Genomic DNA, 22,699 nt, shown 5'->3' with positions numbered 1-22,699 from the left:
GTTAGATGGCTTTACTGTGGACTGTGAGAATCCCAGGGACAGGAGAGCCTGGTGGGCTGCTGTCTATGGGGTTGTGCAGAGTCGGATATGACTGAAGAGACTTAGCAGCAGCAGCCATAAGCGCACTGTCAGAAAAGCTTACCACACTTTATTGTAATTTTAACTAACCTGTGTCCCACACTGGTCTTTGAGCTCCCAGAGGTTAGGAGACTGTCTTCCACACGTGTTTCCTCAAATGCATTGTGCAGATGCTTGATAAATGTTTGTGGAATAGAAAGCTGAAGAGGTGGAATGAGGGAATTCCCTGGCAGTCCAATGGTTAGGACTGTGCACTTCCACTCCCGTGGCCCAGATTAAATCCCTGGTCACGCATGGAATTAAGATCCTGCAAACCACGAGGCATGCCCCCATGCTCCCAAAAAAAAAGAATGAAAAGAAGTAATTAGACTAGGAAGGCATGAAAGGCAAAGTTGCAGGGCCTCAAGTAGGGGGAGAAAACCAGGAGAACTAGCTCATACACACCCTGAATGTGACTTACCGCCACAGGACACCAAGACCCCTCAGGGGCTTTCTGCCGGTGCAACAGAGGGAGGGCTCGAATTTCCATCACCACCGTCCTCGGCCCCAGCCCCTCCAAAACCTTCCACATGAAAGCATAACAAGTCATAAGAGTAATAATAATATTTGAGGGGGCCAATTGTTTTCTCAGTCTTATGAAATGTGATTAAAATCATCTTTAGAAACGTTGCTGTTTTTTTTTTTGACCTGCAACCTACAAGCTAAGCGAAAACTCACTCGTGTTCAAGAATATTCATATCATCATTTTTCATACTAGCCCCAAGCTAGAAACAAACTGAATGCCCACCAACAGAAAAATGGATAAATGGGGTATATTCACACAGCATCACATCACAATGAAATAATTGCTACCGACACACAACTGTGCAGATGAATCTCACAAACATAACACGAGAGGAAGGAGCCAAACACAGGTGAGTTGCCTGTGTGGTTTATTTATATGAAGTCCGGAAGTAGGAAGAACTGGGATTTCCCTGGTGGTCCAGTGGCTGGGACTCCAAGATCCCAGTTCACGGTGAGTGACTTCAATTCCTGGTCAGGCAGCTGGATCCCACATCCCACAACTGAAGGTTCCATGTGCTGTAACTAGGACCCATCACAGCTAAATAAATAGATTTTTAAAAAAATTTTTAATAGGAAGAACTAATCTGTAGTTGTAGAGGTCAAAAAGTTGGTTGATTATCTTTGGGAGGTTTGAACTGAGAGAGGGCATGAGAGAACCATCTGGAGAAGGTTCTAAAAATATGTTGAACTGGATGGTGGCTGCATGGCTATAAACAAATGGAAAACTTCATCAGGCTGTCTACTTAGGAGAAGTGCACCTCACTGTACCTGAGTTCCAGATCGACAGAAATGGGAAATCCTTAATGATTTTACAGCGGTGTACTGGGGATTCCCTCATGGCTCAGTGACAGAGAATCCACCTGCCAACACAGGATTCCGGGTCCAGGAGAATCCCAGCTGCCATGGAGCAACTGGGCCCGTGCACTACAGCTGCTGAGCCCGTACTCTAGAGCCTGGGAGCCACGACTGCTGGAGCTCATGCGCCCCATAGCCGGTGCTTCGCAACAGAGAAGCCCGCACCCTGCAGCTAGAGAATAGCTCCCGTTCACCGCAACTAGAGAAAAGTCCATAGAGCAACAAAGACTCACTGCAGCTATAATGGAAGGAAGGAAGAAAATTATGAAAACAACACAATGGATTGGCTTTACAAATGCAGCTTCAAGACAGGTCATTTTGCTATCCCCCACCCCATCCTAGAACACCACCCTTGATCTCCACCTATGTGGAATTCTGAAGCCTGCAGTGTAGAGCACTTGAGCAGTTGATGCTGGAATGTGTTTGTTTGGGGTTATATAAATCTGATCTTCCGAGCCCACCTAAGGTTGGGATGAGGTGGAGGGAGTCCTGCAGTAAGATGAGACCTCATCATACGTGAATTCATAGCCTCATCCCTGAGTGGGATTTTCCAAACCAAGACACTTCTGAGAGCAGAACGGAGCTCCACGGATGTTTCCACCAGGACAACAGGCATAAATCAGGATGTCCCAGGTGGGAGGGTATATACTGGAACTTCTTGATATGAAACCCGCCAGATGACCTGGAAAATACACAGACTGGGACAAGTTGACTTGAGTCTTTTGGGACAAAGACGTGGGGTACGAGAGGAGGAAACATGCACACAGAGAAGGCTGCAATCAGTCAAGGGTGCAGAGGTGTTACACAAAATCACTCTTCAAGGAACCGGGCCTCCAGCCCACGCCCTGGCAGCTCCCCTTCTCCTCTGAATTTACTGTCCCTTCTCTAGAACTCCTAAGCCTGACCCCGCTCCCTGGCCCTCCCAGCCCACGATTCCCCTGACCCCACTCCCTTTCCCAGAACTCAGTCGTCTGAGCCCCCAGCCTGCGGTTCTGTCCTAGGCCTCAGCCTTTCCTGCCTTCGACTGAAACAGCAGCATCTTCTAAGCCCTGGGGGCTTCCCCAGGCCCCAGCCCCGGCCTAGAACCCGCCCGCCGCCTGCCACGCTGCCACTGCCGCTTCCTCTATAAAGGGACCCAGGCGTCCGGGCCAAGGGGCCCCCGCACAGCAGGTGAGACTCTCCCAGCCCATCTCCTCGGGCTGCTGGGGCGGTGGACTCCTTCCCCGGGGGCGTTCAGTCCCTCCTTTCACACCCCAGCCCCTCCTGCACCTGCAGCTAGGGCCAGGGCCTTGGTGGGGCTGGTTTTGGTTGGTTCCCCTCTCTCTGACTCCATCTGTCAGTCTCTTTCTCTCTGTCTGTGTCTCAGGTCCTGAGCCCTTTCTGTTCCCCTCCTATCTGTCTCTCTGTCTCCCCCTGCTCACCTCGGGGTTTCCCTGATTGCATCTTGTCCCCTTCTCTGTCTGTCACGCCGTGGGTCTCTCAGGGTGGCTGTCTCCACCGGCAGGAGGCCCGTCTTCCTCACTGCGCCCCGCCCCGCTCACTGTCTCTCTCCCTGCAGGTTCTCCCCATGACACCACCTGGACGTCTCTGCCTCCTGAGGGTGTGCAGCACCCCATCCCTCCTCCTCCTCCTGGGGCTGCTGCTGGCCCTGCCGCCGGAGGCCCAGGTGAGGCAGCAGGACCAGGGGGCGCCGTTGGGGGCGGCCCAGCCCAACCCTGGGCCTTAAAGCCTGTCTGACTCTCTCCTCCCCTAGGGGCTCCGTGGCGTTGGCCTCACACCCTCAGCTGCAGAGCCTGCCCATCAGCAACTCCCGAAGCCCTTCACCCGTGGCACCCTCAAACCCGCCGCTCACCTTGTTGGTAAACATCCACCCGCCCTCCCGACAAGTAGCCCCCAGCCCTCCTCCTGCCCCTTTCAGAGACCCAATATCCACCCCCACCAGCTCACCCCTCTCCCACTCCCTCTGTCCTCCCAGCCATCCCCGGGAACTCAGTCCAGCACCTGTTGCCTCAGGGACTGAGACCACTGACCCCCAAGTCCTTGAGCATCATCCCCTCTGGCTCTTCCCAGGAGACCCCAGCACCCAGGACTCGCTGCGCTGGAGGGCAAACACGGACCGCGCCTTCCTCCGCCACGGCTTCTCTCTCAGCAACAACTCCCTCCTGGTCCCCACCAGTGGCCTGTACTTCGTCTACTCCCAAGTGGTCTTCTCTGGGAAGGGCTGCTTCCCCAGGGCCACCCCCACTCCTCTCTACCTGGCCCATGAGGTCCAGCTCTTCTCCCCCCAGTATCCCTTCCATGTGCCTCTCCTCAGCGCTCAGAAGTCCGTGTGCCCAGGGCCACAGGGGCCGTGGGTGCGCTCGGTGTACCAGGGGGCTGTATTCCTGCTCACCCGGGGAGACCAGCTATCCACTCACACAGACGGCATCTCCCACCTGCTCCTCAGCCCCAGTAGTGTCTTCTTTGGAGCCTTCGCTCTGTAGAAACATCCAGAAAGAAACAAATAGGTTTCAAGGCCTTCTCCCCATTTTGCCTCCATTCTGACCACTTCAGGGGTCACCGCACCTCTCCTTTGACCATTCCAACAGTCTTGAGTCTTCTCCCCGCCCGGATCTCAGCACCTGGAGCTTCCAAAGAAGGAATTCTAGGCACCCCAGGGGACCAGACCTCCCTGGACCACCCCAGATGCTCAGCCGAGGACTTCAAGCCTGCCTCGAAATGCCCGCCCAGATCCCTTCCTTGGCCCTGCTCATCTAGGGGGCCTCGTCCTGGACATGGAGAGGGGAGCTGACACATGAGGGAGCTTGGGTGGATGACTAAAGGCAGGGGGGGGGGCTTATTTATGAAGGGAAAACAATTAAATTATTTATTTATGGAGCATGGAGAGAAGGGAATAATAGCGAGACATCAGAAGAAACAGCTAATACACCCAAGAGATGACAAGTGAGAGGGCGTGGGCACAAGGATGACCCAGTGGGAGAGAGAAAGCATGGCTCTGAGGGACCAAGGGGTTCTGGAAGGAAGTGAAAAGCTCTTAAGAGCCAGCCGCTGCTTACTAGACACCCCAAAAGGAGATGTCTGACCCTCAATGAAGCCAAATAAACTTTTTTTCTGAAATGCTGTCTGCCTGTATGTCTACTGGGGAGGGGAGAATTCCCCAGATGTTTCTGAGGAATGGAGGGAGGACAGGAATCAGAGCGGCCTGAGGGGCTCTGGGGAAAAACTGTGGGCTCGCGGGGTGGGGCAGCCAGCTCGCTGCAGGGGAACCAGAGGATAAGCTGAGAAGACAGAGGCAGGTCCAAGGTCTGGAGAAGCGGGGGTCGGGGTCCCCCTGAGGAATGGGGGTTACAGGAGGCTCCTAAGGAGCACTGACAACACTAAAGAGAGTTCAGGAGGATTGGGGGGAGCATGGGGTCCCCCTGGAAGACATGGCCATGCCAGGGCCCCGAGAAATGGGACAACCTCCAAGGCTGGGGGCTGGAGAACACCAGGGGCATTTCAGGAGACCTGGCCACACACACGGGGGCTCTCAAGGGCAGTGCTGTCTCCAGGAAACTGGAGGGAGCAGGGATTCTTTGGGGATACATGGCCACACACAAGGACTCTGAAGGGGGAGGGCTCCGTGCAAAAGTTGGGGAGTCACATTCCCTTGGAAACCAAGACTGAAACCAGCCTCAGAGGTTCAGTGAGTCCCTGGTCAGAGTGAAAGGAGAAGCCCAGCCGTGCTGGAGTTCATGAATTCCCAGCGTTACTTTCAGCCCCTGGGGCTGTCCCAGGCTTGGACCTGCCATCCGCCCCCAGTTCTTGCAGAGCCTCAAGCTTCCCTTTCTCCAGCTCCTCTCACCCCCCAGGGCCCCAAACACACATCTCAGGACCCAGCACAGCTTCCTCTGAGTTTTCTCTCCATGAAGGACTCAGCTTTATAAAGCCCCTCCCATTTCTAATTCTGCCCCTACATGAGTCCTGTCTGGAAATCAGAAGGAACAGACCACAGAACTCACTCCCACCCCCAAAGAAATGGAAACAGTGCGAGCTGGGGAGCAGAGGGGAAATGGGTCCAGCCCTCAGGGTCCCATATTTACAGCAGTAACTGGCCTAGCGAAGCCCACCCAGAATCCGAGTGGGGAGTGTAGGAAGTATCCTTGATGCCTGGGTGTCCCCAACTTTCCAAACCCCCGCCTCCGCTATGGAGAAGAAACCGAGACAGAAGGTGTAGGGCCCGCTACCGCTTCCTCCAGATGAGCTCATGGGTTTCTCCACCAAGGAAGTTTTCCGCTGGTTGAATGAGAGCCTTTCCCCGCCCTCTTCTCACCCGACAGCGTATAAATGCAGCTGTTTGCACACCCAGCCAACAGAAGCTCCCAGAGCGGGGACACCAGGGGACCAGCCAAGAGAGAGACAAGCAGCTGCAGAACCCCCTGGAGATAACCTCCCAGACAACACACCCCCGAGAGACAGCCAGGCAACTTGCTCTCTCATACACCCTGCCACAAGGCTCTCCTGTCTCCCGTCTGGACTTGGATCCTTCTGCAAAAGACACCATGAGCACCAAAAGCATGATCCGGGATGTGGAGCTGGCGGAGGAGGTGCTCTCCAAGAAAGCAGGGGGCCCCCAGGGCTCCAGAAGTTGCTGGTGCCTCAGCCTCTTCTCCTTCCTCCTGGTTGCAGGAGCCACCACGCTCTTCTGCCTGCTGCACTTCGGGGTAATCGGCCCCCAGAGGGAAGAGGTGAGTCTCTGGCCAGCCATGGCTCATTCTCCCACCCAGAGAGAAATGAGAGAGAAAGAGGGTGAGAGATGGGGTGGGGAAAGAGGTGTGCTAATGGGGAAGAATGGGGAGGAAAGTAGTGGAGAAAGATGGGGAGGCAGGAGGAGACATGGAGAGAGTGGAGGGAGAAAGGGAGAAGGACAGAGAAATAAGACACTTGGCACGTGGGGGATGCCCTCTAAATATTTGTTGGACGAATGACTAAGCAGACATACAGACATAAAGAGAGATGTGTAGACAGATAAGGGGTGTGAGTGGAAAGATGGAGATTCAAAACAAGTGATCTGGATGAAGATGATGAGACAGAAAGAGATACAGACAATATGAAAGAGAGATAAGGAAAGATGAAGCTAAGCGTGTCTGGCACGTGGAAGGAACTCAATGAAAGAGCTGTTAAATGGATGAATGAATGAAAAAAATGGATGAATGGAGAGAGAAGACAAGACCCATCCGGGCAGAGAGTACAAGCTAGAGAAGCAGCCAGCAGTTTCTCCATCAGGGGTGACTTGCTCTAACACTCATCCTCCTTTTTCTCCCCAGCAGTCCCCAACTGGCCCCTCCTTCAACAGGCCTCTGGTTCAGACACTCAGTAAGTGTCTCCACAACCTCTTTTCTAATTCTGGACTTGGGGGGTGGGTGTGGGTGGGGTTCAGTCCAGGGATGGAAGCAGTAGGGGAAATTGAGGGTTTGGGATCGGGGTGGGGGCGGGGAGAAGGAATGGAGGTTAAAGCATGGGATATTTTCTGGGAAGCTTACCTTTTCCTTTCCTCTTTCCTCCTCAGGGTCATCTTCTCAAGCCTCAAGTAACAAGCCGGTAGCCCACGTTGTAGGTAAGAGTTCTGAGGATGTATCTGGGGCATGAAGAAGCAGAGAGACAGGGCGGGGTAGGATTGGGGGGCTGAATCCAGACTGAGACAGTGTGAGAAGGATTCACAAGCTCAAGGGGAGGGTGGAGGATACTTAGAACTTGAGGGGGATACTCAGAACCTCATGGCCAGATGGGATGTGGAAACACAGACAGAGGGGACAGGAACCGGATGTGGGGGGTGGGCAGAACTCGAGGGCCAGGATGTGGAGAGTAGAACTGACAGGGTCGCACTGACTCACCCCTCCCTGTTCTTCCCCCTCCCTCCAGCCAACATCAGCGCTCCGGGACAGCTCCGGTGGGGGGACTCGTATGCCAATGCCCTCATGGCCAACGGCGTGGAGCTGAAAGACAACCAGCTGGTGGTGCCCACTGACGGGCTTTACCTCATCTACTCGCAAGTCCTCTTCAGGGGCCACGGCTGCCCTTCCACCCCCTTGTTCCTCACCCACACCATCAGCCGCATTGCAGTCTCCTACCAGACCAAGGTCAACATCCTCTCTGCCATCAAGAGCCCTTGCCACAGGGAGACCCCAGAGGGGGCTGAGGCCAAGCCCTGGTATGAACCCATCTACCAGGGAGGGGTCTTCCAGCTGGAGAAGGGAGATCGCCTCAGTGCTGAGATCAACCTGCCGGAATACCTGGACTATGCCGAGTCTGGGCAGGTCTACTTTGGGATCATCGCCCTGTGAGGGCGCAGGACGTGCATCCTCTCCCACCTCCGTTACCTTATTATTTACTCCTTCAGACCCTCCTCATCCCCTTCTGGTTTAGAAAGGGAATTAGGGGCTCAGGGCTGGGCTCCAAGCGTCCAACTTTAAACAACAGCTGCACTTAGAAATTAGGGATGTAGGGAAGTGAGGCCTGGACAACGGGCCACCAACCACCATCAAGGACTGGAACTGGAGCTTCCAGAACTCCCTCAGGTCCACAAGTTTGGGTTCCCAGATGCAACCTGGGACACCCAGAATGTGAGGGCCAGGGTTCTTACCGGAACACTTCACAACGTTCCTTGAGAAGATCTCACCTAGAACTTGACATGGGTGGGCTTCAACTCTCCCTTCCTGCCAATGTTTCCAGATTCCCCTGAGGTGGGAAGCCCAGCCCCAGCCTCACTGGGCCAACTCCCTCTGTTTATGTTTGCACTTATGATTATTTATTATTTATTTATTATTTATTTATTTACTAATGAATGTATTTATTCAGGAGGTCAAGGTGTCCTGGGAGACACAAACTAAGGGCTGCCTTGGCTCAGATGTGTTTTCTGTGAAAACGGAGCTGAACTGCAGGTTGCTCCCACCATGCCTCCTGGCCTTTGTGCCTCCTTTTGCTTATGTTTTTTAAAAAATATTTATGTGATCAAGTTGTCTAAATGATGCTGATTTGGTGACTGATTCGTCGCTACATCACTGAACCTCCGCTCCCCAGGGGAGTCATGCCTGTAACCGCCCTACTGGTCAGTGGCGAGAAATAAAGTGTCCTGAGAAAAGAAACATGCCTCTACCTGGAAATTAATTCTGCATGGGCTTCTTCTTGGGGGTGAAGTGAAGTGAAGTCGCTCAGTCGTGCCTGACTCTTTGCGACCCCATGGACAGTAGCCTGCACCAAGCTCCTCCATCCGTGGGATTTTCTAGGCAAGAGTACTGGAGTGGCTTGCCGTTTCCTTCTCCAGGGAATCTTCCTGACCCAGGGATCGAACCCAGGGCTCCCGCATTTTAGACAGACGCTTTACCATATGAGCCACCAGGGAAGTCCTCTTGGGGGTGAGAGGCTGCTAAGCGAAGTTCTTCTCCACAGGGCTTAAGATCCCTGGACATTACTCCTTGGACTTCTGGGGCTCAAGAGACCCTACCTAAGACAAAGCCCAGCTGAATATGCCCCTACCCCAAGAAAGGAACTTGAACTTAATTACCTCTCCCTCAGGACATGGGAATTTCCAACTCTGGGAATTCCTATCCAGGCGGGGCAAATCCTGCTCAGGTGAGATTTCCGGCTGTTGTGGCCTGAGAGAAAGAGCCGGGGAGCGGCCAAATTCTCAGGTACCTGAATCACAGCCAAGGGACTTTTAGACAGTTGGGCAACTGGGCTCTTGAAGCTCGTGCTCCCGGCCCTCCCTCTGCCAATCCAGTCCTAACTGTGCAACTGAACTGGACCTCGGTCTACCAAAGGTTCAGTATCAGTCACCGAACCTCATCTATCAAAGAGAAGTAGGGACCCCCACCACACGTGGGGCCACACGAGGAACATGAACAAAAGACCTAAACGACACCGGAGCGCCTCACGGAGGGCTCTGTGCAGTCTGGCTTTCTCCCTTTGTCCAGGCCCCAGTCTTCTACCCGCTTCCATCTCTCAGTGGATGGAAGTGAAGAGGAGGAAGAAGATTAAAAAACAAAGAAAGAAACAAAAACAAAGAATAAGATGTAGGTGAAGGACCGCCCTGCTCCCCCCATGCCAGCTTGGTCTCCCTGATTTTTGGTGAATGATGAGAAGGACATGAGATGGGTGAAGTGGAAAGAGAAATGCATTCTGCCCCTCCAGGAAGCCTCTTCCGGACACAGAGTCAAAGACAAATATGGAGTCAGAAATAAAGACTCAGAGAGTGGGACCCCTTGCTGGGCTTTCCTTCTTGCGAGGGTTGCCAGGCAAGGGGAAAAACCACGCAGTGTGCCGCAGAGGTGGGGTGACCCACTGGGGTAACCTAGATAGAGCCTTGACTCCTCCTCCATCTCCTCCAGCCCCAGGCTGAAAGTCAGTCATGGAGCGAGGGGCCTGGTATTGCTCACTTTGAGGCCCCCACACTTGCCCACTCATGGAAAAGGAACCTGAAGTGTGAATGAGTGGTGAGGATGTGCCATCTCTCCCTGGACAGGGCCAGGTGGCATCAGTTTTTCTTCCTCTCCCTCCTCTCCAGGTTCTCCCTGGTGTCCTCAGGCACCACTCCCCACCCCCCGCCCCCCGCAGGCCCCGCATCTCCCTTTCTCCATCACCTCCCAACTCTCTCCTTCAGCCTCCTCCCTTTACCTCATCCTTCACCACCACCCACCCACCCACTCCTGCTCCCCCAGCTGTGACTCTTGACTGTGGCTAACTGGGCAGCTAGCAGAGAAGTGCTGATCTCAGTGCTTCACTATCAGCCCTGTTCAGGTTTACTCTGCCGACTGGGCCATTCTGAGTGGTGCTTGCCTTCCCCTGCAATGACCCCACCACTACTGGGATGGACCCAAGAGAAAAGAGTGCAGTGCTGAGTCTGGGGGGACCATGTGGCCTTGAGAATCAGGGTGCTGGGAGATGCTTTGGCATTTGTGGAGGGCCCTTTCCTCCAAATGGGCTAATGTCGGGGAAAAGTCATTCAGAGGCCAGGGTGGGTGGGACCCACAGATTCCCCACCCCAGGGAACAGAGGCCATGCCAAGTACTATAAATTGTTTCAAGCAACCAGAAAAATAAGGAGAGTATTTAACCCACACTTGTGTACCTACCCTGAATGAAGACACCTTAGCATCTCTGCGTTTGTACTGGCAACATTGAAGTTTACATTCTTTATTTTCATCCGGCTCAAAAATCAGTTTCCAAACAGTCATCTACATTTTCCCCACAGCCATGGGGTCCCCGGTGTCTGGGTCCCCAGTAACTGGGCTGCGTCATTCACATACTCTCATCAGGCAGTAGCTGTTCTTAGGGATGCAGCTAGCCCTCACCCCACCATCACCGCCCCGAAGAAGGTCTTTCCCCTCCTGTAGTCCACCATGTCGGGGTGACTGATATTGACGTACACCCTCTCGCCCCTCCGGAGCTGCACCAGGCCACCGAACCCCACGCTCGTGTACCAGAGGGGCCCATAGTCGTGCCTCCTGGCGGGGTCCGAGACAGGTGTCACGGTCTCCGCGCCCTCCAGCAGCAGCTCGGGGGTCCCTGATCCATAGGCGCCCCCCGCCCGGTACAGCCGGCTGAGCAGCGTGACCGAGCGGTCCAGGGGCTCCACGGCGGGAGGGGGCGCCCGGCCCCGGTAGCCGACGTGACAGTAGAGGTAATAGAGGCCGTCCTGCGGGAGGGCCAGCCCTTCCGCACCCGAGAACAGCGTCCCGCTGCTCAGAAACGCCTCTTCTTTCTTCGCCTCCCAGCCTAGCCCCTGCCCCGTGGTCCAAGCGCCTGCAGAGAAACGGGCCTGTCGGCTCTCTCGGAAATCAGATCCTGAAAGGAGTGATCCAGGCCGGGGGCTTCTGGGAGGGTGGGTATGGGGGACACTGGGGGCTTTTAACCCGCTGCAGGAGCCCAGCTGGGTAGGGGAGCGGGCTGATGGCGCTCTCCTGCAATGAGTACGAGTTGGGATTGAGGGCACCTGGGTGTGCGGTGCCGAATGCTGAGGTGAGGCGATCCAGGCCGGGTTTTCCCTCCTCCCGGGAGTGGGGCGGGGAAGCAACAGGCTAGGATGCTGGTGGAGCGGAAGGGTGGGCGAGATAGCTGCAGTCAAGTGGGTGGGCAAGGGAGCACCGCAATGACAGAGCAAAGGGACTCTAACCGTGGGTAAGCAGAACTGGCACCCCTGGACCCTTCAGGACGGTGAGGTCCTTACCAATGAGGTGGGGTCCTTATCAGTGAGATGGGATCCTTACCAATGAGATGGGCAGCTGGGAGCCTAGGGCTGAGATCAGTTTCTGAGTCCTCCTCGGGCAGCTCCCCGGACTCTGGAATGGGTAGGAAGAGTCCACAGTTGGGGGCAGGGCGGCCACTCACGCATGGTCACCCCCAGAGGACAAGGTGCCAGGGCCCAGGGATGGGGCATCTGGATTCCTGGAGGAAGAGAGTATCTGGGGATGCAGATGGTTGGGAGCTGGGAGTCCCTGAGGGGCAGAGCCAGGGGAGGGAGGGTAAAATGGTGGGCTCTTACCAAATCGCTGATGGGCAGGTGCCTGGGCGCCTGGGTCAGCCGTCCCTGTTACCTGAGAGGGTGGGGTCACAGCGCCCAGATTTCCCTCTTAACTGATGCCAACCACCAGCCCTCCCATTCCCAGCATAGATCCAAGCTCTAGACTTGGGGTTTCTCCCACCAGCCCCAGCCTCCACACACACCTCCCTGGAATGGAGAGCAAGCGAGGTGGCTGTACTTGAGCAGAGAGACAGAGGCCCTAGTATGTCTTGGGAGGAGGAGAAGAGACATACAGATGACCAGGAAGGGGCTTGGTGACACCGGGACACAATAGCATCACACGAACATGAAAAGAGGACCAGCAAAGAGACAGACAAGACATCCCCACACGGGGGACAGCCAAGCCAGCTGAGCAGGATAAGGCAAGGGGCATAGCCAGAGGTGAGTGAGCATTGGCAATAGCCGGCCCGTGGAGGGTTTATTGTAGCCACTCACCAATCCTCCCTGCTCCTGGGGCACCAAGGCCAGCACAGCCACAACAGTGATGGGCACGGCCAGCAGGAGGGTCACCAGGGAAGTGACTCCTGCCACAGCCAGCAGCAGGCATCCTTTCCTCTGGGGCCTCCTACCCCGGCCCTCCAGCCCCCGTTCCCCCATGGAGACTGAGCTAGGGCCCGGGCAGGGGGGCTTTCATACCTCAGGGGTGGGGCCACCCTCTCCCCAAAGACCCATACACCTGGCTGGGACTTTCCGCACACCCCTCACCCTGCTTCCTGTTTACCCAGAGCTGGGGTGAGGCAGCTGGATGCCTGGGTTCTCTGAACAGGGGAAGGAGTCGGAGGTGAAGAGACAGGCTTTCAGGGTAGAGCTGGAGGGGGACTGAGAGATCTTCTGACTCAGTGGGAAGGAAAACTGACTGAGGCCCTGGGAGGGAAGCTGGCTTGCTGTAAGTCGGGCAGCTACAGTGAGAACACACAGATTGCTCCAGATTGCCAGTGGGGTCTGCAATCTTCTGTACCCCAGAGGTGGGTGCTGAGGGGAAAGGTGCATCCACACCCCTGAGACCAAGGGCAAGAACTGGAGTCTTCAGGGATGGGTGTCTGGGTCCCTAAGAAGAACTTGTCCCCATGCTGGACTGACCTCCTCTTCCCATTCCCTTGCTCCCTCCAACCCCCCAGACCTGGGTGAGAAAGACAGAGTTAAGCCAGTCCATGGTAATGGCAGCTGAAGAGGTCCTCAGCCTCACCACAGACTCTTAACTCACTGATGAGGGATGGAAATAGAGCATCACTTTCCTTGTTACGCAGTGTAGACAGGAGTGCGATGAGCACCCACCCACAAAGAGCTTTGCAGTCTAGGATGAGCTGCATGCTGACTAAGTGTTAAGTGAAGGACAGAAGAATGAATGAGTAAGCAAAAGAAAGCAGTAAGGACAAAATGAATGGTGGAGGAGACAGAGCAGTAGGAGATGAAGGGAAGAAAGACCAGGTCAAGGGAGTTGGAAGTGGTCCCAGATAATTTCCCTTTCTTGATATCTCTGTGGGTTCCATTCAGTTCAGTTCAGTCACTCAGTCATGTCCAACTCTTTGCAGCCCTGTGGACTGCAGCATGCCAGGCTTCCCTGTCCATCACCAACTTCTGGAGCTTGCTCAAACTCATGTCCAATGAGTCGGTGATGCCATCCAACCATCTCATTCTCTGTCATCTCCTTCTTCTGCCTTCAATCTTTCCCAGCATCAGGATCTTTTCCAAGGAGTCAGTTCTTCACATCAGCTTCGGCATCAGTCCTTCCAATGAATATTCAGGACTGATTTCCTTTAGGATGGACTGGTTGGATCTCCTTGCAGTCCAAGGGACTCTCAAGAGTCTTCTCCAACACCACAGTTCAAAAGCATCAATTCTTTGGCACTCAGCTTTCTTTATGGTCCAACTCTCACATCCATACATGACTACTGGAAAAACCATAGCTTTGACTAGACTGACCTTTGTCAGCAAAAGTCCTCTGTGTGTTCAGATAATAATAATAATAACATAGCTTATATATATATATATGTATCATTTGGTATGTGCCTGTCACTGATCTACACACTTTATATACAAGAATGCTTTTTCGGGGGGAAACACGATGCACAACATACAGGATCCTAGTTCCCCAACCAGAGATGGAACCTGTGCACCCTACAATGGAAGCACGACTTCTTAACCACTGGACTGCTAGGGAAGTCCTATATAATAATGCTTTTAATCCTGATAAACACTCTAAGAGGAAACTGAGGCACAGAGAGGTTAAATAACTTCTATAAGGCCACACAGGAGTGGCAGAGTCAGGATTTGAACCCAGGTAGTCTGGCTCTATACCGTTAACCACAAGACAGTTTAAAAACTGAGTGCTGACTTCAGATTTGTCCATTTCAGGGTATGTAAATCTTGCCTTCCTCACCAACCCCCTAAAAAAGAAATGGGGAAACAAATACTGAACTCGAGTCAATGATAAGCATAGTAAAGGGTTTAGAGGTAAAATGTACTGATGTCTGAAACTTTGAAAAACATCAAAAAATGAGATGGATTGATAGATATGTGATAGAGCAAATATATGGAAGAATATTAATTGTAGAATCTAGATGGTAGAAACAGGTTCATTGCATAGTTCCTTCACATTTTTTCTGTTTGAACATTTTAATAATAAAACATTAAAAAAAAATATTGGCCTACTGTCCTGCATGGGGAACACTGTGGATGGGGGGAGGGAAAGAAGTAGCAGAAAGTTTCTGAATTTGGAGATGGAAATGCAAATGCTTATGGGCCCAGATACCACGTGAGCTCCCCCGTCTTCACCTTCCTCAAGGACGAGGTGTGCCATCCTCCAGCATCCATCTCCCTCTCCTTCATCCAGGTCTCTGTCCAGAAGCCCTTCGACTACTTTCCTTACTTACTTTTGCACTCAACATCAGAATGCTGCTCCCTGCAGGAAATCCACCTGGGTTGCCTACACCTCCTTTCCCAGCACCAGCTTGTCGTCAACTTTCTGTCTTAGGTCTACCAGCCGTGCTCATGTGGATCTAGTCTGGCTGTCTCTGACTCTCCTGTTGTTCATCCGTCAGTCAAGTGCCCTGTTAGATTCAGCTCCAGAATACCAGGAGAGTTACCCAAATCCACCAGCACTCCCAGTTTGTCTTGGGAGCTGGGGGTGTATGTCCACACATACCAGGATCATGGCTCTCAGGGACCCAGTATAACTGGGGAAAGTGAATCAGGGCAGGCATCTAGAAAGTACATGATCACTGACGACTTGCAGGATCAATAGGAAGGGGATGACAGGCTGAGTTACAGTCCTGGGAGTCTGAAAGGAAAAGACGTTGTAACCCCAACCCTCAGAGCCTAACTTCCTCTCCCAATCATGCTGGGGAGGAACCCAGGCTGGGGGAGAAGTTAAACCAGGGGAGGGGCAGGAATGTCTGAGGCGGCAACACCACTCCAGGGCGGCAACACCACTCCAGGGCAGCTCCGGCCAGTCTGCAATCCGTTCATCCGCAGGCCACAGGCTCTGGGTCAGCTGGGACCCTCTGGGTGGAAACTCAAGGAGAGGACAGTCATACCCCAGAGTGAGGTGAGTCTAAGATAAGGGAAGGGAAAATACAGTTTTGAGGTTCCCTGGGCCCTGGAGGACTTCTCTGTCCAGCCTCTGTCTTTGCTCCTCGAAGTGTAAACCATCCTCTTCTGCCCCCGCTTCCCAGCATGGCCTCCTCAGGCCCTCCTCTCCAGCTGTGCTTCTGCTCCCCACCCGCCACCCCTACACATCCCAGGAATCCTCTTGAAACCAGGTCAGTCTCAGTTTCCACACACTGGTCAGTGCATCTGGCTCTGGGTGAAGTCAGCAGCCCCCTCTTTGCCCTCAAACAGGAACCGGTGGTTGTAAGACAGGAAGTGCCTTAGGGGAAGTTATGGGCCCCAGACACTTCTCCATGCCCCACTTTAGCCCCAGCAATATCTGCTCAAGGGGAGCGGCTCTCCACACCAGCCAAGCTGGGGCCCCCCTTTTCCTGAGTTGCTCTGCCAGGTGGTGCTGGACACCGCCCTCCCTATTTTTCTGCCAGGCCTCGGCTCCTCCCTCAGCCCCCTCATCAGAACCTAGAGCTACCTGATGCTGGAAAGTCTCCTATGAGCTAGCTCGTCAGCTTAGGGTAGGAGAAAGGTGGTAGGCTCTGGAGCTGGACAGAGCTGGCCTTGAACCCCAACTCTGCCTCTTCTGGGCTGGATGTCCTTGTCAAGATCCAGCCTCGAGTCTCAGGTCCTTTACTGGGGAATGGGCACCATAGTACCCTACATTGTTATGCGGATTAGCAGTGACAAACAGAAAGTGCCCCGTTCAGGGTTAATACAGAGCTAAGGCTCCTCGGCTTGGGAAACTATTGTAACAGAGACACCCGAGTTTACGGATGAGGAACTTGGGGCATGTGATTCACCCCAGGCCATTTAGCCTGGAAGAGCTGTGTGAGGTTTCCCAACCTACAGGCTAGTCTTCAGTCCTGAAAGCATGGGGGAAACGGCAAGGTAACCCTCTGCAAGGGGCGGGGTGGGGGTGGGGTGCACAAGGAGCAGTGGGTAAAAAGTGGCGTGTGCGGTTCGTGGGTAGGTGGCCAGGGCCTCTTGGGACTAACCTGTGCTGGGGGGCAACAGACCTCATGGGGAGGCCCAGAGATGGCAGGGGTGGCAGTGGTAAGCTTCTGGAGGGTGAATGGTCTTGGGAGCGAGTGAGGTAACTGGTGAGGGATGGCCACCTATGGTAAGAAGTGAGTCAACACAGTCTGGGGTGAAAAATCTCTGGGAGAATTTTTTTTGTCTCTAAAGCTATTAGAGGGAGAAGCTGAGATTCACAACAGACGAGGGGGATGGAGTGAAGTGAAGCGAAAAAAGGTCCCTCTAATATTTACCCCTTTTCCCTGCAGGAACGTCGTGGGGAAAAATGGATTATTATTACCTATCTGGGGGCTTAGGGCTGGGGGTGCTCCTTCTGCTTCTGGTCGTTCTGTCCATCTGCCTGTGTCGGCTCCACAGGAGAGGTGAGCCCCACCCGCACCTCCCTTATGCCCCCTCTGTGAGGAAGGAGGCAGAAGTCAGATGCAGCAGGGCGGAGAGAGTCCAGAGAGAGAGGCCGTGGCTTTGGCCGTGGGAACCCCAGGGAGGTTGGCAAGTGAGGAAACACCTGGTGGGGGTGGGGAGAGTGAGTGAGCAGGGCTGGGAGGTGGCACCAGGGGGGCGGGGGCATGGCCAAGCTGAGCTTCTTCTTTCCTTCCAGTGAGGAGGCTGGAGAGAAGCTGGGTGAGTCTGGGGGCAAGGGAGAGGGTGATGGGGCCACAAGATGGGGTGGAGTTGGGGGAGCAAAAGGCAGAAACAGGAGCATGAGGGAGACAGGAAATAAGAGAAACAGAGGGAAATGAGGGATGAGAAAAAGAGAGGAAAGGAAAGGTGTGGAGATGGAAAGAGGGAATAAGACAAAGGAGAGAGGGGGGAAGAAATGAGGGAGATTGGAGGCGAGTGAGGCAGAGAAGTCCGAGGGAGAATGAGAGACACAGGGAAAATGAGAGAAACCAAGAGAAAAAGGAAGAGAAGGAGATTAAGCGGGAGAAGTGGGAGAAAATGAGAGTGAGAGAGACGTGAAGAGGAAAGGACAAGACAGACTAAAAGAGGGATGAAGAGAGAGCTATGGATGAGCACAAAGAGAGGCAATGAGGTAAAAAAAAAAAAAAAGTGGCAGTGGGGGCAGGGAGTGGCAGAACTTAGGGAGGGGGTGGACAGGGCAGGAAGGCTCCTGGGGACCCTGTCAGTGCCCTCTGCCCGGGCCCCAGGTCCAGGCCTCAAAACAGGAGCTCCACTATGCGTCCTTGCTGAGGCTGCCTGAACGGGAGGGACCTGACGTCCGAGAAAGGGAAGGCAACAAGGAGGACCCCAGCGGGGACTATGCCTGCATTGCCAAGAACAAACCCACCTGAATACCTGCAGATGCCCGTCCCCCAACCCACAGCCATCCTGTGGTTCACCCAGTAAAGACCATGGTCTTGCCACCCTCTGTGTCTCAGGCTTCTTCATCTATTTCAAGCGCCAGCTCCACAGGGCCAAGGTCAAAACCGAAATTAGTGGGACTTCCCTGGCTGTCCAGTGCTTAAGGCTCTGGACACTTCCACTGCAGGGAGCGCAGGTTCAATCCCTGGTCAGGAAACTAAGATCCCACCTGCCGAGTGGCCAAAAATAATAATAAAGTGGCCTTTCTTAAAAACAAAACAGAATCCTAAGCGATTTACCCTCCCACTCATTCTGGGATCAGGTAGGGGAATTCACTGGGTGAGGAAGGGTGTTTGGGGACCCAAGCTCCCCTGAAGCTCAGAGAAGAGTATTTGCCTGTGGGCCATTGACAAGTAGGACCAGTCATGTCAGATACTCTGCTCTTCTCAGGACAAAGGCCTTAGCCTCCTGGGCAGGAAAGAGAGGTGTGCTGAGTCCCAGGATGGTGGTGGGAGGGGGCAGGATTACTAGAAAACTCCCTCCTTGGGCCCTTGCAGGCCAGATTTAGTAGCAGAAGGTAAGAGTTGGGAGAATCCAGAATGAGACACACTGGAGCATCTGGAGATAGAGCAGGAAATACACAAGACTCATAAGAAGGATGATGGTGGGGTAGAGAGGAATTTATTAGGGTCTCTTGAAGAACTTGGGATCACTGGGGTCTGGAATCACTCATCAGAGGCCATCCAAGGAGTGACAGGGTGTTCCCTTGTGACAGTGGCCTGGAGGAGAGGCCACAGGAATTGCTCAGTGCTGCAGCCCTCCTCCTCTTTCTTGGTCTCTATGTCTGCCGGCTCCAGCCTCCTTGCCCTCCCATCTCCACGCCCATGTGTCCCGGCTCCAACACTCACATTTGCCCTGGTAATACATGCTGCTGCCCATAAACACCAAGAGAAAACTGAAGGCATACAATCCAGCCCGAAGGAGGAGCACTGTGCCAGCTGCTAGCTGAGCAGATCCTGCATGTTGTGGTGGGGGGAAAAGGGGGAGAAGGGCTCAGGAGAGGAGGCCCTGGGTAGAAGTGTGCAGTGGCTCGGGGAGGGCAGCAGGCCTCGGGGAGGGACTCTCCAGTATCAGGGAGGGTGGGGCCTCCAGTCAAGGGAACATGGCTTTCTGGCACCTCACCTTCCTCCACCACCAGCAGGGTCCCATTCCCTGTTCCGACACCCAGGCCCAGCACCTCCACCCTGCACACGTAGACTCCCGTGTCACGGCCTCGGGTGTCCCAGATGTGCAGCTCAGCCTGGTGGTCACAGAGGAAGCGGGAAGAGGGGAGAGGGGCCAGGCGGCCCTGGAACTCGGCGGTCTCATTCCTCACCTCCATCCCTGGGGCCACTTTGTCCCGGTACCATGTGACAGAACCAATGGCCAAACTCCCTTGGCTGGCATTGAAGGAACAGGGCAGGAAGGCAGGGGACCCCTCCTGGGTACGGATTTCAGGGAGCTGGGACACCCAGAGAACACAAGATCCTAGGGGCAGAGAGAAGACCCAGAGGAGTGCCTTCCCAGTTACTCCAGAGAGAAAGACCTGACAGCTTGTGGTAGAATGTCCCCGCTGTACCCCCACCCTCAGAGGGTTCCCAGGAACAAGCACTTTAGATGTCCCATTAAACCCTTTTTACCAATCTAATTGCTTATTAAAGAGTTTTTCAAATTCTTTCTCATACCAACTCTCACCCTCTCCCATCATTCTCTAGCTCCGTCCACTAGTAACATTTTCCTGAAATTTAACTTGTCACAGTTAAAGTGAAGCTCATTAATGAATGTGGCTGCCTAGTTAACTAATATCATTAATTATATTATGCCAGGTATTATTTTAGTACTAATAGCATTCTGCACCATTACTACTGTTTTTTTTTTTTTTGTTAAAGATCATTAAGCAAATCTCCAGGTGAAGCTGTGGCTATAATTGACAGGGATCCCTATTGAATTCATCTAAATTGATGAATTATATCAACTATTAAAATTCTTGATTAAATTCTCTAGTTAATGAAATTTACCACTCATTCTTTTGTTTCAGTGATTCTCAAGCTTGAGAGCTCATTGGAAACATCTGGAGTGTTTGTTAAACCAGTTTCCCAGGCCCCACTCCTGGAATATTTTATTCCGTGGTTTTGAATAAAATATTTGAATTTGCCCTAGGTCCCTGCTGATGCTGAAGCTGTAGGTCTGGAGTCCACACTGCATTTAGTTAATGAGTAGATCAGATAATTAAAATCAGTTTCATTAAGAAACTTAACTTAGAGTTAATTAAATTCCTAAACTCCTAATTATATCTAAACCCTAGATAATAAGCCTAGTTTAATAAGCTTATTAAACTCATCGAATTAAAACTGACCCCTTAAAAAAATCTGACCCCTTCCTTCAAGCCCTTTTTACTGGTTCTTTAGACTTTATCTTGTTAGGAAGGTGGCTGGGAAGAAAAAGGCTTCCCTGGTGGCTCAGATGGTTAAAAATCTGCCTGCAATGTGGGAGACTCATGTTCAATCCTCAGGTCGGGAAGACCCCCTGAAGAAGGGAATGGCAACCCTCTCCAGTATTCTTGCCTGGAGAATCCCATGGACAGACGAGCCTGGCGGGCTGCAGTCCATGGAGTCGCGCAAAGAGCAGAACACAACTGAGCAACTAACTTTCACTGGGAAGAAAAGAGTTCCGGTGTGGAAGCTGGGGAATGACCCTCCCAGCGGGTGATATGGAGGGAACTGCAAACTGGAGGAGTATACTGGGTTTCAGCTTTACAGAGGGACCCCCTGCTTTCAGCCCCCACCCAGTCTGCTCCCCCTATGTCCAACCTCCCCCATCATTCCTCCTCCCAGCCCCACACCCCTCAGGTTCCTGGGAGAAAGCCCTGTCACCTGGATGAATGGTGATAAAGATGAGCAACAGCATCCGGGCCATGTCGGAGGGTGTTCCTGTTGATGAGGGACACGAGCAGTGAGGTCTGGGTGAAGGAAAATGACCCACTACTTGTGACCAGGCCTTTGGTCACTGGAGGGGGGTGGGGAGCTTCCTATGACACACAGGACTCACACATCACTTACCAAGGACCTTAACTCCCTGGGACCTCAGGCATCGAACGCATCCCTCCCTGAGGAAAGAGGATGCTGCTGACGGTGATATCTGCATTGCTAGGAGGAGGGGGCAGAGTGGGGGCGGTTGCATAAGTGTTTGAGGGGAAGGGTGTGGCTTAGAAGGCTGGTAATGCTTAGGTAGGTGGGTGGACGGGTGAGATCAGGATGTGGTTCCCCCATCTTCTAAGGTTCAAGAAGACTAACCCTTTACCAAGAATAAGCCTTCAAGAGCTTTTCTGAGCCCAGAGCTAACCCACTTCCCCTCCCCTTGGCTCAACAGCACCCAGGTCCACCCCCATTCATTCCCTCCCCTCAAGTTAGGGCCCTCTGCCAGGGCCGCTCAAGAAATTCTGTAAATGAGAGGATTAGCAGAAGTCAGCTGACTGGTGGCAGCGGCAGTGAGTTGCCAGGGGCTTTGTCTAGAAGCTGTATTTGCACAGCAATCACCCTGTTTTGCTGGTAGCTCAGATGGTAAAGAGTCTGCCTGCAATGCAGGAGACCTGGGTTTGATCTCTGGGTCAGGAAGATCCCCTGGAGAAGGAAATGGCAACCCATTCCAGTATTCTTGCCGGGAAAATGACATGGATGGAGGAGCCTGGTGGGCAACACTCCATGGGGTCACAGAGAGTCGGACACAACTGAGCGACTAACACACACACTGTTTCACTTAGGCTGTGTTGACTTGGGTAGAGCTGATGGAGAAGTTTGGATTCATTCACATTCAAATCTCCATTAAAGGAATATACTTCTCAAAGAGGTCCACTTGACCAAGTGTGTTCTACACAGATATAGGTAAAGTCACTCATCTTTATTATTTTATTGATTCGTTAGCTAACATTTCTTGAGAAATTACAAGGTGCCCCCACTATGGGAAATGCAGTTTTTACAGACACAAAGGAAAGGAGACACACTGTGGGACTTCCCTGGTGGTACAGTGGGTAGGAATCTGCCTGTCGATGCAGAGGACAAGGGTTCAATCCCTGGTCCAGGAAGGTCTCACCTGCTGCAGAGCAACTACTCTAGAGCCTCCTCACTGCAACTACTGAACCCAGGTGCTGCAGCAACTGAAGGCCACACGCCTGGACCCTGTGCTTTACAACGAGAGACGTCTGCACACCGCAACCAGAGTAGCCTTTGCTCTCCACAAATAGAGAGAACCCTCTCACAGCAACAAAGACCCACACAGCCAAGATTAATTATTTTTTAAAAAGACAGTTTGTGTTACACATAGGTCCAAAGTTACACAGGGATTAGTACAAGTGTGTCAGACACTTTTGTACATGTATAAGCCACCTACATGAGATAACACAACACACAGAAAAGAAAGATGACATATACGAATGCGGGGTGAAATCTGCCCAGCCCTCACCGCACATTTTCTCTGTGACTCCTTTTATAGAGGTCCATATTCTTTCTTTCTGACCAAGTTTCTTGCTGTTTTGCAGCACACTCACGGATCATGCCGTTCTCCATCTTCCACAGCAGTGATCTGGAGCTTTTTTTTTTTTTTTTTTTGATAAGTTGTAATTTTATGGTTAAGAATGCTGACTTGGAGTCAGGCTGTGGTCAAAATGCCA

At 53.1% G+C, this 22,699-nt stretch overlaps 5 protein-coding genes across 8 annotated transcripts; 3 read left to right on the top strand and 2 right to left on the bottom strand.

The window, feature by feature from the left end:
• Positions 1-3,064: 3,064 nt before the first annotated feature.
• Positions 3,065-3,980, top strand: LTA (lymphotoxin alpha). The gene is made up of 3 exons (XM_068994041.1): positions 3,065-3,163; positions 3,251-3,356; positions 3,568-3,980. Exons 1-3 carry the CDS (start codon positions 3,065-3,067, stop codon positions 3,978-3,980), a joined length of 618 nt encoding a protein of 205 aa, XP_068850142.1.
• Positions 3,981-5,907: 1,927 nt separating this feature from the next.
• TNF (tumor necrosis factor) lies at positions 5,908-8,258 on the top strand. Of its 2 annotated transcripts, none has more exons than XM_068960782.1 (4): positions 5,908-6,224; positions 6,807-6,852; positions 7,046-7,093; positions 7,399-8,258. In XM_068960782.1, the coding sequence occupies exons 1-4, from the start codon at positions 6,039-6,041 to the stop codon at positions 7,818-7,820; spliced, it is 702 nt and encodes a 233-aa protein (XP_068816883.1). In that variant the 5' UTR covers positions 5,908-6,038; the 3' UTR covers positions 7,821-8,258. The 2 variants fall into 2 exon arrangements, with proteins under 2 accessions (XP_068816883.1, XP_068816882.1); XM_068960781.1 differs by having other exon boundaries at positions 6,804-6,852.
• Positions 8,259-10,821: 2,563 nt separating this feature from the next.
• LTB (lymphotoxin beta) lies at positions 10,822-12,651 on the bottom strand. Its single transcript, XM_068960700.1, has 4 exons — positions 12,490-12,651; positions 12,016-12,067; positions 11,741-11,812; positions 10,822-11,276 (listed from the first exon to the last, which is right to left on the bottom strand). The coding sequence occupies exons 1-4, from the start codon at positions 12,649-12,651 to the stop codon at positions 10,822-10,824; spliced, it is 741 nt and encodes a 246-aa protein (XP_068816801.1).
• Positions 12,652-15,455: 2,804 nt separating this feature from the next.
• LST1 (leukocyte specific transcript 1) lies at positions 15,456-18,004 on the top strand. 3 transcript variants are annotated; one of them, XM_068960703.1, is made up of 5 exons: positions 15,456-15,601; positions 15,729-15,815; positions 16,941-17,054; positions 17,291-17,313; positions 17,841-18,004. In XM_068960703.1, exons 3-5 carry the CDS (start codon positions 16,958-16,960, stop codon positions 17,982-17,984), a joined length of 264 nt encoding a protein of 87 aa, XP_068816804.1. In that variant the 5' UTR covers positions 15,456-15,601; positions 15,729-15,815; positions 16,941-16,957; the 3' UTR covers positions 17,985-18,004. The 3 variants fall into 3 exon arrangements, with proteins under 3 accessions (XP_068816804.1, XP_068816803.1, XP_068816805.1); XM_068960702.1 differs by lacking the exon at positions 15,729-15,815; XM_068960704.1 differs by lacking the exons at positions 15,456-15,601; positions 15,729-15,815 and adding an exon at positions 16,488-16,545.
• Positions 18,005-18,726: 722 nt separating this feature from the next.
• NCR3 (natural cytotoxicity triggering receptor 3) lies at positions 18,727-21,137 on the bottom strand. The gene is made up of 5 exons (XM_068960701.1): positions 21,093-21,137; positions 20,907-20,963; positions 19,177-19,521; positions 18,903-19,010; positions 18,727-18,773 (listed from the first exon to the last, which is right to left on the bottom strand). The coding sequence occupies exons 2-5, from the start codon at positions 20,947-20,949 to the stop codon at positions 18,727-18,729; spliced, it is 543 nt and encodes a 180-aa protein (XP_068816802.1). The 5' UTR covers positions 20,950-20,963; positions 21,093-21,137.
• Between the last annotated feature and the right edge of the window lie 1,562 nt (positions 21,138-22,699).

The sequence above is a fragment of the Capricornis sumatraensis genome, chromosome 22 (assembly GCF_032405125.1).
Source record: "Capricornis sumatraensis isolate serow.1 chromosome 22, serow.2, whole genome shotgun sequence".
Classification (NCBI taxonomy): domain Eukaryota; kingdom Metazoa; phylum Chordata; class Mammalia; order Artiodactyla; family Bovidae; genus Capricornis; species Capricornis sumatraensis.
The sequence above is the reverse complement of the archived record's forward strand: the minus strand, read 5'-3'. Positions and strand labels throughout refer to the sequence as shown.